At 45.0% G+C, this 15,139-nt stretch overlaps 1 protein-coding gene across 1 annotated transcript in view; it reads left to right on the top strand.

Moving 5' to 3' along the window:
• The first annotated feature begins 856 nt into the window (after positions 1 to 856).
• DBX2 (developing brain homeobox 2) overlaps positions 857 to 15,139 on the top strand; it is a 38,390-nt gene continuing 24,107 nt past the window's right edge. The window contains exon 1 of the mRNA XM_090042382.1: positions 857 to 1,296. Within this exon, the coding sequence (XP_089898508.1) occupies positions 954 to 1,296 (343 nt within the window). The 5' untranslated portion in view covers positions 857 to 953. The remainder of the gene's footprint in view (positions 1,297 to 15,139) is intronic.

Genomic DNA, 15,139 nt, shown 5'->3' with positions numbered 1-15,139 from the left:
ATCATTTGATGCCATTATTCAGTTGGTTGTTGTGACAGGGCCTCCAGGACCCACATAGCCGTCAAAGCCCTCTCTAGTACACCCGTACTGGCTCCCTAGAAGTCTTTGAGACAGCTGCTGGCATAGGTGGCTGATGGGGGGGGGGGGCACATGCCCCCCTCAGACTGGCTGCCACCGGCTTCTGTGGGTGGTCGCCACTTGCCACCCTGCTGCGGCCCCCGGCTTCTGTGGGCAGTTGCTGCTCACCACCCTGCTGCTGTCCACAAACTGTGCCCCCCCCCCAGTCTCAGGAGGCATCAGGCACTCATGGCTGCTGGAGGAAATAAAACATGCCCTATCTGCCAGTCTACCCTCACTGCTCCCCACATCTGTGGGATCCCCCACTGCCTCCTGCCAGGGTGTGACAGCCACGGGGAGGGTTTTATTGGGGGCAGTGAGGGGCGGGGAACTCCTTGCATGCTAAGAAACACCTATGAAGCCGATCGGTGGCCTGAGAGCTTCACTAGGAAGGGCTGAAACGCTGCGGTTTGCAAAGGCCGGTGCCTAGAAGTGGGCTGCTGAGGCTCCGACGGCCCATAAACTAGGCGGGACGCTAGGGTTCGCACGGGCGTGCGTTTCCTCGGGCCCCCGGTGTAGTTGGCACGAAGCTTTCCAGCCCAGGCGCCCCGAGCAAGGCTGCTGAGCTCTGACTGTCCCGACAGCACGGCCGGCCCGACGCAGGATGCAGGAGCCCGGGCCTCCAGGCGAGGCGAGGCGAGGCGGGGCGGGGCGCGGCGGGAAAAGCCTGCGGCGTCTCCAGTAGCCTCATGTGCTCAGGAGCCAAGCTCAGCCCCAGGCCTACCCACGGGCCCGGCACTGCGCCCCGCCCCGGCGGCACCTGCCCGGCCGCGCTCCTGGCGGGCGGCCCGGCCCCAGCGCCCGGGAGAGGCGGAGGCGGGGGCGGCCGGGACACAATGAAGGCGCTGGACACACCTTCCAGCCCGGCAGCGGCGGCGGTTCCCCGAGGCACCCACAGCTGCGTCCAGCGCAGGCCGGGGGCGCGGTGCCCCGCACTGAGCGACGGGGCGGCCATGCTGCCCGGAAGCGCCCCGCGCCGCGGGGACGCGGCGGGCTCCCCGGCGCTGCTTCGCTTCCCCGCCGCGCCGGGCGCCGCCGGCCTGGGCAGGAGCTTCCTCATCGAGAACCTGCTGCAGAGCCCCGCGCCGCCCCCACCGCCCGCGCCGCCGCCGTTCCCCGCGCGCTGGCCGGGCCCCGCGCCCGCCCGCCACGGCGGCTTCGCTCCGGCGGCGCCCTCAGGTGAGCGCCCCGGGACAGCAACTGCCGACCTGCTGGGGCAGGGCCACGGCTGCGCTGCGGGCACCCAGGGGCGCGGGCACGAGCTGGCCCCGCGCTTCTTGCCCCGGCTCTGGGGGGGTTGCTGAGTACATGTCGCTTGACTTTAGGGGACGGCCGAAGAGAAAGCAGGGATGGGGAAGAGGCCAGGCGCCTCGCCGGCCAGCCCCCACGGACCCTCCAAGGGCCCTGCCCCGTGAAACTCAGCCCCGAGCCTCCACGGCACAAGGGTAGGTAAATGGTCCCACTGGAGTCCCTCGGACTTCAGACCTGGCTTATGATGAACTACTGTAGGTCTGTGCTCCAAACTTCCCCTCACCTTTATATAGCTGGAAAGGCAAGAGATTTTTTTGTTTTGTTTTTTTTAGACGTGCTTTCCCCATTAAAAGAACCAGCGCTATCCTTTGGAAGTGGATCTCTATCAGGTTATTTTAAAATACTTGCCCCCCCCCCCCACTATTTTATTGCCTTAAACACCCGGGAAGCAATCGGAGTGCATGCTGTGTCTTATACTATAAGAATTGAAAGCAGTTAATTGGCCAACTCTACACCCATTGAAGTCGATGGGCGTTTGGCCACTGATTTCATAGGAGCACTGTCTGATGGTTAAAACCGCAGCCTCAAGTTTGTATTAATAGGGTGTGTCAGTGCTGTTATTTGAGATAATATACAGCTATAAAGGGCTTCCAGCCTTCCTAAGGAGAATTCGTCTCTTCACAACAACACAGTGTTCTTGAAATCAGTTCTGACTGGTTGGGTTATGAAAGGAAGACTGTGGTGTTATTTGGTAGTGGGGTATTAAAATAACAATCGTTTGCCTTATTTGAACCATTTCCTTGTGTAGACGATGGTTTTCGTCCAGGGAATTAATCAGTATAGCAAAACATTTAACAACTATCGATCCTCATTTTAGTTCCAGATCTTTTAGATCTGTTAAAAGATTGCAATCTTAAAAGAATAGCAGAGGTTAGCCAGCAACAAATGCAAGAGAGAGATCAGAAATCCTTCTGAGTTTAGGAAAAGCAAGATAAACCACTGATCCTTAGGTAATGAAATCTGTGTACTAAAGTCCTTGGCCTTTCCTAAGATTTCATTGATTTTCTTGGTATGAAAAAGGATGCAAAATTCGGTTCATTGTACCAACAAAAAAGACTTAAGAAAAGTAAGTTTTCTGAAGTTCTGGCAAAAGTGTGAGAACTCAGCAGTTTTACAACATTGCAAAACTTCTCTAATGTGCAGTTCACTTCTAGTGCTAGCGCTAAAATAAAAACCTGTGGGTGATGAAGATGCATGAAAAATATTACACTAATCTAATGCCACTCTTTGGTAATCTGATCTGCTCAAAGTTTTGCTATAGTATGTGGTGATTACAACTGTGTATTTACTAGTAGACACTTACCATCACTTTGGGATTTAAACATATACCGTTTTCAAGTACATTATGACTTTCATATAATTCATATTGTTTGTATGAAGCAATAAAAAAAGAAAAAAGAGATGTGTTCCTTTTATGCAAGTATTCCAAATTGGGTCAAAAAACTGGGTGGGTCAAAAATTAATTAAAACTGGGCAGCTATCTAGAATTGAAAAAGGGAATGTATGATATTTCTGGTTGAGTCTAATGTATTTTCAGAGCCTCAGCTTATATTTAAATAATATATTTGCTATGTATTTTTAAAAAATGAAAAGCAAAATATTTTTTCTTGGGTTATGATCCTACTTTAGCTGAGATAGATGTGAGTTTAAAAACCAAAGTTAAAATATTATTTTATCTTTAAAGGTTCATGTACATACGTGTATGTGAAGATTTTGGTGAAATCTTGCAAACCCTTAATCATGTAAATAGTTTCTATTCACAGTGCCACTAATTCCAGTGAATCTTGCCCTATGTGAGCAGTATTGGACTTGATAAGTAAACATTTTAAAATGTCAATCATTAAAACATTAAAGATCATTTAAGTTTATTTTATAACCTTTAAAATAACTGAGTATGGACTCAGTGGTGCAAAAAAGAAAAAATGCTTATTTATTTTACGTAGAGATTATTTTTACAACAACAACAACAAAAATAAATGAAGGAAATGCTTTTATTTAAAGGTGTGGAGAAGGCAGATTCTTTAAGGCTCACCTCATTTTTATTTAAAAGAAACCAGGCACTCAGGAACTTCCAATCTTGATAATGATACTTGCATGATAATTTTAATTCTGGCCAGTAGTGCAAAGGGACTGTGCTCATGATATTAGGCTCCTTGCAGGGGAATGTCTTGTAGAGTCGATCCCTCCACATGGTTGTGGCTCTGATTGCAGTGGGGAAAATTGCACTGAAGGCTCAGCCCCTTACACTGGAGATGCTGGGGTTAATTTGACATATTATAATTTATTAACGCAGGAAAAAAGCAATTTATGCTAAAGTAAAGGATATGCCATGAATGTATAGAGAGAATTTGATCTAATTCAGGCTGAAGCCATTGACTTGTAGGAGATGCCCCGAACTTCTGTATATGAAAGCTAGAAACTGGTGCTTACAGCCAAATTCTGCAGCACATACTCATGCCAGGACTCTTTTTTCATTGGAGTAGTCCCAATGGTGCTCCTCACTTGATGAAGCTTTGTGGGGAAGATTTTTATGATCAAGTCTGTATGTTGTTTTTCTTGTTGATGGAACAATAAGGAATGTTGCCAGAGTAAGGACTGTAGGACTGGGTAAAAGTGAGGGTGAGTTACCAATATTTAATTTTTTGTGAAGTCAGTGGAACATTTAGTTTTTCCATTTAAAAAGTTACGTGCTTGGATATAGTGCTTGCTACAAGAATTTTGCATAGTTGCATAGTAAAAGTGCATGAAAGCATTACTGTATATGCCAACAAGATAAGTCTTAGGTCAAGATTTTTAAGAGTGACAAGTAACTTTAAATGCCCAAATATTTGAATGTCCAGTAAAAGGGCCCATTAAAAGGGGCATGATCTTCAGCAAGTGCTAAGCATCCAGCCTTAAATCCTTTGAAGTTTTTTCCAAGTTGAGACCCTACGACGGGTGGGCAATTGTTTTGGGTGGAGGGCCGCTTATTGAGTTTTGGCAAGCCGTTGAGGGCCACATGACAGGCAGCCAGGGGAAGATAAAGATTAATTTTCTAAATTTTTTTAGGGGTGCTTGGGGCTGGATAGAATGGCCCGGATAGCATGGCCACATCTGGCCCACGGGCTGCATTTTGCCTACCCCTGCCCTACAACCATGGGGCACTTTTGAAAATCTCAGTTTGAGCTTTTTACTAGAAATGAAGATCATGATGAAACGAATGGTACTCTTACGACTCTGTGTTTATAAATACTTTTGTGCCATTCAAGAACTAGTGTTACTGTAGCATGATATTTTGGTGTTACAGATTGTTTGTTAACCCAAAGCACACTTTATTCATAGAAGGGGAATGTGACAAATAGTGGATTCAGTTCCGCATTGCTTGTGCATCCAAAATTTCCTCCGAGTCCTGTGGGAGTTTTAGAGAAGCAAGAAATGTAAAATCAGGCTGGAAACTGACAAAATGAATAAACTCTACAGCTCTGAAAGTAGCAAACATCTGCAATTTTCATCCTGTTTGAATTAAAATCCTGAATTTTGTGTGATCCTTAAAACTTCCACAGATGCTGGTAAAGGACACAGGAAGAGAGATCCTTTATCTCTGAGGTCTGTTCATGTCAGGTTCTCGATGCATGAGAGCTCAGTAATTGTTTGCATGATTGTGACTTTTTTATATTATCATGTTACTTTTCATTCCCATTAACCATTCCACAGTTCAAAGTTTCTCTTTAGAGTGGTCTCAGTAGAACCGTTCACATGACGACTACCTACATTTGTGAGGAAAATTTGCCTGATCCAGCCTGTGTTTTCTTGTTGATGCAGCTGAAAAGGGATGGAGATTTTTGTCGGTGTACTGGAGTAAAAATGACTGTGTATTGTAAATGCATAGGGTGGTGTCTAGCTTTATCTTTTTTTTTTTCTTTACTTTAATAAGTCCAAAAAGTCTGTGGTGAAAACCTGGATGATGAACATTCATCCACAAAATATCACCCTGAGAGGTGACGCATGATGAAGTCTTGAAAGAAAGATTCCTTTGTTGGCTGTCATAATCATTGTACTAGTTATTTATTTCTATGACCAAACTATATTTTTTCAGATTGTTTTATAATATTTTTATTTTTAATCATATTCAAACAGATGCGAAAAAATAAAAACAAACATAATGGGATTCTGTGATAGTACAAGTTGAATTTGTTCCATTGGTTTCAGTGGAGTCAGGTTAAATTATACCAGCTGAGAATCTGTAATCTGTTTTATCAAGACTGCAAAAAGTAACACATTTTAACTTTGGGATCTAACTATGGCCGCTTACAGTTGAATTCTGTTCTCATATACTCTAGAACAGGGGTCGGCAACATTTTTGGGCACAGTGCCAAAAAACCCTCCTCAGCTTCAACTTGTAAGATGTTGGTGTACCAAGGGCAGATGGCAGGGGAGCCCCAAGGGGCCTGCTCCTTTTTGTGGCAGGGCAACTCTGGCCCCTTCCTTGCTGTCTACCCCAAAATGCATGTGTACCCACCACTGGGAATGAGCTGAGCTGGAGCTCTGTGGACCCTGGTACAGCTGCCTGCAGCCTCCCCACCACCTGCTAGGAACAGCCTAGGCTCTGTGGCAGGCGGGAAGGACCTGCTGAGAGCTGGGATTGGTTGTGGCGTGCCAGGCAAAATGGCTTCATGTGCCATGCTCTGGCATGTGTGCAGTGGGTTGCCAACCCCTCCTCCAGAATTTCAAGGCCCAGTTAGCCTGTAGAACTCCTTGCCACAGGCTATAGTTGTGACTAAGAACTGAACAGAGTCAAGAAAAGGATTAGATATAATATCTGTAAACCTTCTTACTAAACATATAAATGCTAATTATTGCAAGAATAAAGGGCAGTTTTGCAGGTATGTAACTCTGATGCTTCGAGGCATAAATTAGACACTAACTTTTGAGAGTTATGAGCATAATTTGCAGATTTTCTTATATCTTACTATGAAGCATGTAACTGGCTACAGTTGGTTACAGGACACTGGACTTAGCGGGCCATTGGTGTGATCTAATTCTAGTGATCCGCTGTAACTGAGACTTGAATTTGAAGTTATCTTAATCTCTGTAACTATGGATCTGATTCCGTGTTGCCCTGTATAGTCATTTACATGTGTAAAAAATGTATGTTAAATGCTGCCCTTCCACTTCAACACTTTCCCTCAATTTCACACTCTCCTGTTAATAAAAAGAAAATGCAGAAAGTGCAAGGTGCTGAAGAATCAGGTTCTCTCTTTAAAATACTGTTTCTCTGGACTGGTCTCCATGGGATTATGCCTTTCTCAACATCTAGAAATCACAGCTGTTACAGAACACTGTGGCTTGCTGACTATGCGGAATTTCACCCACCAGAGCGCAAACTAGCTAATGCACTCTGACCCCCACTATTACTTACCGTAACATGTGGGTGAAACTTAAGACAATGGTTCTGACCAAATGAACAGACTTATTCTGACTGTGGGGAAAAGAGGTGCCTAGTGGGTGTCTTCAATGAGTATCCTTGCCTTTGAAATTTGCTCATTCCTTTAGTCCAGTAGGGTCCTGTGTTTGGTTGTCTTCCGGCTGTATTGCAGGCCTTGCCTCTTTTAGGTGTGGCATGGGAGAGTCACTGTGGGGGCTAACGGGATGTGGTGTGGTTGGGTTTTTATAAGGTCTGTTTGACATATTTTCATATGGTGTGATTTCCAGAAGTGTTGAGTAACTGCAAGACTTACTGACCTCAATGAGAGTTGTTGTTGCTTAGTTCTGATAATCAGTTACTGAATATCCATGTTCTTCACTAGTGGAAAATGAGAGTAAGTGCATTGGTGCCAGTTAATTTTTGTGGTTATGAATCTGGCTCCACGCTTATACCTTTTGTACTATGCTGGAGTAACTGATAGGCACAAGAAGTAAAAGGAGAGTTCAAAGGAAAAAAGAAAACAAGTGTAGCATTGGGCATATTCCATTCCAGGCTTTGCTGGGATACTGGACATACTGGAGTTTCATAATAATTTTTTACTATGAGGTTGAGAGTACAGTACAACTAGACAATTACATTATAAAAATAAATTGGATATATGTTAATACACATCAATTTAAGGTACTGAGGCAGCTTCCATTACCATAATGTGCAAGAATATCATAATCTTTAATGTATTTATCACCCCAAACCCCTGGGAAGCTTCAAATTAACTATTCTCTTTCATAGATGAGGAACTGAGGTGCAGAGAGATTATGCACTAGATCCTTTTCCACTAATTAAACACCTAATTGTGATCCACCCTGCTGCAGATCCGGAACTGGGTGGGTCCTCTTCCTTCTCACTGAGTTTTGTGCCTTAGTTTTAGGGCTAAGGTGATGATCCATTACAAAAGTCCATTATAAAATGTGTTAATAATTTTTCCAGGGACTTGAGCAAGGTGGAATGGGTTTGCATTTAGTCACCTGCTGGGACAATAATACATAATAGATAGAATAGGATCTCGCCTAATTGACTTGCCTGAAGTCGCATAGAAAATCAGTGGCAGAGCAGAGGATTGAACCCAGGTCTTCCCCATCCCAGGCTAGTCATCTATGCAGTGGGCTGTCTTTCCTTAACAATGTAATAATCATAGCAGTAGTACCTACTATTGAATGTTTTATTTTAATCAAAATATTTCATTTCTGTCATTTCCCACTTTCATTAACATCTCTTGCATTTTGTTCCTTTTAGCAACTAGTAGATATTTGCTTTACAGAAATTAAATTAGGTTTTTTGTTTAGCTTGGACCTCTTTTAAATAATTAATAAACATTTTTATTGGAGTCAGAACTATTATCTCACAGTGCTGGCAGGCCTCTGTATGCCCACAGGTGACATGGAACTCTGTAGCTTTCATTGAAATTAAAAGGGAAAAATAATAAGTAGTTTTGATTCTTACCAACTTTGAAAGTGCTTTGGCATTTAAGATAATGGTTCTGATGAAAGAAACCAACTTGTTTAAAAGAGAAGAGAGTCTGCTGGCTGTTCCAATGAGTGATACTTGGCTAAGGAATCTGCTTCTGCCAGAGCCTGGTTTGGGTTACTTTCAAACACTTCTAGGATTTTTAGTTGGTATATCTGATTTTCAGATACATTGAGACTCGCTCAGAGTTTTAAAAGTGAAGTGGTGCTTCAACCACCCTCTTTGGAGAAAGAGAGTATTCTGTGGGATTACAATCTAGTTAAAATTAATGTTCCCATGATGGACTTCTTCTTCCTCCCATTGCACTTGGACCAGTCGCTAGGGTCCAGGCTTGGGTTAATGGGCATAAATCAAAGGAGTGCGTACAAAGGTGGTGGTAAGTTTTGTTTGCAAACTCTCATTGTGGGCCTGTGAGAAGCCAAGCTAGTTCTCATTTATGTTGGTCACCCACAACTGCAGAAGTCTTTTCAGCAAATCATAGATAAACTGACCACAATCCTTACCTTCTGGTCCTACCTCAGAACAGTCATGCTCAACGATCTGGCCCCGCAGGCTGGTTGAGTGGTATAGGGTCATTTTGCAGGTTGGATCCAGTGTGGGGTTGGTGCAAAGGGTCAGTCTGTGGGTGTGATCTCATGTGTCAGCCATCCTGGACTGGTCCCAAGCACTGGATCTGGCCGTGCAGCGACACTGCACCGTGGTCTGGCTCCACAAACTGGATCTGGCTCTGTTGCAACTCTGTATGTTGGTTTGGCTTGCCAGACCCCACATTCTGGATCTGGCCATGGAATGACTCCATGTGCTGGATGATCTATGTGCCAGAGCACTCTGGCACATGGGACCATGTTATCCACCCCATGGGTTCCCCATGGGTCCAGAAATTTGATTGTGGGGGAGTGGTGGTAGCACTTGTTGCCACAGCCCTGGAAGTCAGGGCAGCTAATGCTGCCACTGCTTCCATGGTACTTAATTTCCAGACTTAAGTCCCTGGAAAATCTGTGGGGAGCCCAGTCATCTGGATGACATGACCAAATAGGCTGGATTTGGCCTGTGGGTCAGATGTTGAGTACCAATACCTTAGAATAATGGAAAAATATTGCTGGAAAGGATTTATGCTAATTAATTAGTTAATCATCTAAATAAAGGAGTAAGAGACTTAGCAATGGAACAATGGTTGTGCTTAATCAACAACACTTAAATGCAAAATTATGGCCTCAGCATGTGAAGAATTTTTGTGAAAACCCCCATTGATTTCTGTGGGAGTTTTGTGTCTGCATTGATTGCACAATGTGGCCCTTAGGAAGTTTCTCTTGTAGAACTTGGCTCTGCAAGCTATTTTCCTTTGACTTTTTAAAGTAGCACTTACATGCCTGTTGGTAGCCTTTGGCAGCAATAAAAAGGTAATCTTTGCACAATGAAAACAGATTCTATTATTTAAGACCCTAGGAGGCTCTTTTTTTTTTTAAATCATCAGGCACATAAGCCCAGATCCTTAGGAAGTTGCTGGGGTTGTGTGGTATTTTTTTTTTTTTTTGGCGGGGGTGGGGAACACACACGCACACATACCTTAGCCCATATTTAAAACCCATGTGCCTGTTAAAATAAATGCTCCTGTGCACGTGTCCATAGTCCTTTCCCTAATCCCGTTGCACTGTCTTTTAGTCCCAGCCCTGATTTTGGGGTTTATATTCTCAGTTCATTCACTGTCATTGCTGTCACTGTCGCCACTGCTTCCACTGCTGCTGGCAGCCCTGCTTTCATCGTTGCTGTCTCCAGGTCTGGTTGTCTCGCTGTCCTCTTTGTTATCCCTGTCCACTCCCCCTCTAGGGGGCTCTTTGAACAGCCTGTGCCCAGTGTCCCTTTGCTAGGTGGAGTTGGATGCATCTTCTCTGTCCTCTTCCCACCGATGTCTGGTAGTAGGATTGGAGTTCACACAGAAACACTTTAACACAGTATGTTTCCTCAAGTTCTGTGTGTCTGTATATCAGGAGGTTCCTGCACTTTTGCAGGGTTCTCCTGACATAGGACACAAACTAGTTGAAGTGGACTGTTGGGGTCCCTTGATGTTTAGTCAGAGTTCCATACAGCGCCACCTCCCTCACCATCAGCCTGACCCCTGTCACCTCTTTGCAGAGTTGGTTTACGTTTTTCCACCCCCCTCTTGGCATATGGGCAGAGTCATAGGTGGTGGTCAATGGTCTCTGCACCTTGGCAAAGTTCCTTGGGGCAGCTGGGTTGAGTTCCTTGACTATCTCTGTATGTCCACACCCTCACTGGGAATGTGTGATGAGCTGTTACCCAGTTCAGGGCTCTGTGGTCCTTTCGTAGGTCCTTGTGGAAGATCTGCTCCCAGACAGCTTGGCAGTTGTCATCAGGGAGCAGCTCCGTGGTCGATAGCATGTCTCTGGCTCTGACCTCCTTCTGTATCTTCCTGTGGTTTGACATAGTCGCCGTGCCTTCATTCTGTAGCCCATACTCAGTCCTGAGCTCAGGACCCTGTAGAACCAGGGATGTTCCATGGTCTCCCGTTGGTTGGTGTGTATAACCCCCCCACTGTCTCAGGAGGTGACCTGTGGAATTTAGTACAGGGTTGATTGCACGAACCTTATGCAAATTGCACAAATCTCTCACTGATAGGAAGCCTATTTCTTCATGCTTCCAAACTACTGTAGGTTGATCGAATAAGGGGTAAGCAATCTATGGATCCACAACTTGGATCTGGCCAACCAAGTCATTGGAGCTGGACTGGTTGTGTGGCTTCAGTGGTGTTTGGTGGCAAGGGCTTCAGCTGCAGGCACTCCTCTGTGCTGCCATGTGGAAAAGCACCAGCTGCAAGCAGGTCTTAACACAGGGGTGAGCAAACTATGGCCCACAGGCTGGATCTGGCCTGCCAGTTGATTGCATCTGGCCTACGGCTGCCCCTCTGGCACTTTTCATGGGGCTGAGCCCTGCCTGTTCCTGTCCCATGCCCCTGACAGCCCTGGCCCCAGCCAGTGCACACAGCTTCCTGGTGGAGCTGCCTTCCATTCAGTTATCTGCAGATGCATGCTCATTGTGCTGGGAAACTGAGTGAGTGGAAGGTGGCAAGGAGCTGGAGTTGGAGCCCCAAATGCTGGGGCAGGTGCCTGGCTGCAGCTTTCCCCCCACCTGGCTGGGCATGTGGTTTCTGGCATGTGTTGCCACAGCAGCTGCTACCACTTTCATGCAGCACTTCCGGCTGCCACTACCTGCTGCCCAGAGTGGTGCAGAAGTGGCAGGAGGAGGAGCGACTGGAGATGGGGGGGAGCCAAGCTGGAAAGCTGTGGGACCGTTGTTGGGCTGGGGCACAGCTCAGGTTGTCCCAGGTAGGAGCAGGCAGGGCTTAGCTTCATGCAGAGCATCACAGGGGCAGCTGTGGACTAACTGGGGTGGAAGGGGAAAATGCACCTGCACCGACCGCATCACCTGGATGAGCTCTGCTGCATGTGCTCCCTGCCCCCATCCCTTGCCCACCCAGCTCCTGGGACCTAGCATGTGGGCAGCTGTCAACACATGCATGCACCGATTCCCTCACACCTCCACCTCCCCTTGCTCCTCCATCCCCCCACGCAATATACAAGAATAAGACTTTACTTTGAGCTATGATGCAATTGCCAAAAAAAAATTAGGACAAAATTGTTTTTGAAATTAAAATATGTTATAGTAGACGTTTGATATTTACTATGTGATTTTTGTTTTTTATCTATAATTTGTTAAAATGATATCTTCTGAAAGACTATCGGTATGGCCCTCAACAGCTCATCAAAACCTGTTAAGTGGCCTGCCAGCTGAAATATTTGCCCACCCTTGTCCTAACACCTCTGACCTGTGGTGTGTCATTCTAGCCCACAACTAGAAAAGTTTGTCAACTGCTAGTCTTGGTCACTGGCACTCAACCTTTTGGCTTTCCATGCCAAATTTAATGCATTTAGTATCCCAGCCTAATAGCTTAGGGCAAGTTCATGGGCCAGATTGGGCCTGCATACCAAGTTAAGGCCCTATGCCAGGATTTAGCCTGGCATCCTACGTCACCCCTGTGTGGCAGGATCGGACTCTGTGCCACCTGTGTTTGGCCCCACATGTCAGGATTGGGCTCTGGGATGGGGTACTATGCCACTCTATGCACATCTAGCATGCAGGGTCATGCAACCCAGCCCATTGGGCTGCACTTGGGTCCTGAAATTTAGCAGCAGGGTAGCAGTGCCACTGCTTCTCCACTGCCAAATTTTCAGTCCTGTGGAGAGCCCTGTGGGCCAGATGACATGATGCCAGAGGTCAGATTTGATCCATGTACACCACTGATTTAGATGGTTATAAACCAGATAATGTAAAACATGAACCCTAGAAGACTCAAAACTAGGTGGCAAATGAAAACCTAGAATTTATTTTTAAATGTTCATTATTTTAAGTCAGTCTCATGATTTTTAATAGTTGGGAACCAACATAGCTCAATTGCTGTCTTGATGCATCCCTATAGGGTTGGGATACTAGATGTATTCAGCTCATAACCCATTTATACATAATGACAATCTCTTATTTTCATATCCACTTGCAATCCCGTGCAGGATTTTGTATTGGTTCTGCAGCAATGAAAAGCACAGCCATTAGCGCATCAAATCAGATAAGCCACATATCACCTCATTTCAGGAAATTATTTCTAAACAAAGATCTTTTTTATAAGAATGCAAGGGAAATATTTTGCTCTGTTTATGGCTGAATCAGAACATTTCTCTTCTTGGGTGTCTTTAATAATTCTACCACTGCAGTGATACTCCAGGCTTTTGCTGCATAGCAGGCATGTGTAGAAAGCATGATACTTCAGCAAATGGGGAGAAATAACCCGTGTACTTAAATTATGCCACGAAACGCCAAACTGGCTAAAGTTTGCATAATGCCTTATGTAGTTATGTGCACAAATGTGAAATTGATGCTGCTTGTGGTATTGACAGATGCCTACCCACATGCTATGAATGCTGTGCATCCTTATTGCATATAGGCATGTAACACAAATGTGCATAAATTTTTCAGTGATAAATTATGCCTACACAAATAACAGTGTTGCAGACATTCTCATTTAACCTGCCAAAATTCTAGCGCTATGAGGAAAAGATCAGTTAGGCAGTTGCACGCTTCAACCCACTTTTGACATATCTCTTAGTGTGACTAATGCACTGATTTTATTTATTTATTTATTATAAGCTTCAATTGAAAATTAGTAACTTAGGATCATAGGGGAGTAAGGCAAGAAGGGACCTCATGATGCTATTTAGTTCAGTCCTCTGCTGAAGGCAGGATTATCCCTGGCTAAACCATTGCAAGCCAAGTTTCTGTCTAACCAGCTCTTGAAAATTCCACAATTTCTCTAGGTAGCCAGTTCTAAGGCTTAACGACTTTCATAGTCAGAAAGTTCTTCCTAATCTCCAAAGTAAATTTTCTCTCGTGCAGTTTGAGGCTATTTCTTTTAGTTCTGTCTGCTACAGCCCCAGAGAGTAGTCTATCTCCATCTTCTTTATAATTACCCTTCACATGTTTGAAGACTGTTCTCAAATCCCCACCTCGGTTTTCTCTTCTCCAGGGTAAATACCCCTAGTTCTTTTAGCTTTTCCTCATAAATCATGTTTCCTAGCATCTAATCACTTTTGTCACCTCCACCAGACCCTTTCCAATCTGTCCATATCTTTCTTGAAGTGTGGGGCCCAAAATTGGACACTGTACTCCAGGTGAGGCCTCACCAGTGCCAGATAGAACAGGAGAATCACTTCCTTCAGTTTGCAAGTGACGGTCTGGTTAAAAGAACCCAATACGCTTTTGACTTCTTAGCAACGAGTACACTTACCCCATTTTCAGTTTATGGTCCACTGTAACCCTCAGGTCCTTATCTGTTTTACCGCAGCCTAGCTAGCTGTTCCTCGGTTTGTATTTGTGCATACAATCATTTTGCCCCAAGTGCAGTACTTTGCACTTGTCCTTGTTGAATTTAATTTGATTTATTGCAGAGAATTTCTCTAGTTTATCCAAATGATTCTGGATTCTTGTCTTACTTTCTATCGTGTCTGCAACTCCAGCCAACTTGGTGTTGTCTGCAGATTTGCTAAGTACGCCCTCAATTCTATCATCCAAATCATTCCATGAAGATGACAAACAATACTGGACCTAGGACAAATTCCTGGGATAGCCCACTTGATACCTCTTTCCAGCTAGACATTGTGCCATTGATGGCTACTTGTTGAGCATGCTGATTTAACCAGTTATGTATTCACCTTACAGTATTTTTGTCTAGTCTATATTTCTTTAGTTTGTTAATGATAATAATATGGATTTTGAGACCGTTTCCCATGACAAAGTCAAGGATGTCACATCCGCTGTTCTCCCCTCCCCCTTCCCCTCCCCATTTACAGAACCTGTCACCTTACTGTAGAAGGATATCAGGTGGATCAGGCATGACTTGCTTTTAGTGAACCCATGTTGGCTTTTCCTGATCACCTTGTTCTCCTCTATATGGTTTGAAATGGGTCCTCAAAGGATCTATTCCATGATCTTTCCAGGTATTAATAAGGTCAGACTGACTGGTCTGTAGTTCTCTGGATCCTCCCCTTCCCTTTCTTAAAGATGTATGCTATAGTTGTCCTTTTTCAATCATCTAGTACCTCACCTGACCTCTAGAAGTTCTCAGAGAGGATGCCCAGTGGCTCTGAAATAACCTCAGCCAATTCCTTCAGTTCCCTATCTCATTAAGCCCTGCCTTCCTGAAAGCATTTAGTTTTT

This window comes from Crocodylus siamensis, chromosome 4 (assembly GCF_052110815.1).
Source record: "Crocodylus siamensis isolate JL-2025a chromosome 4, ASM5211081v1, whole genome shotgun sequence".
Lineage (NCBI taxonomy): Eukaryota > Metazoa > Chordata > Crocodylia > Crocodylidae > Crocodylus > Crocodylus siamensis.
The sequence above is the reverse complement of the archived record's forward strand: the minus strand, read 5'-3'. Positions and strand labels throughout refer to the sequence as shown.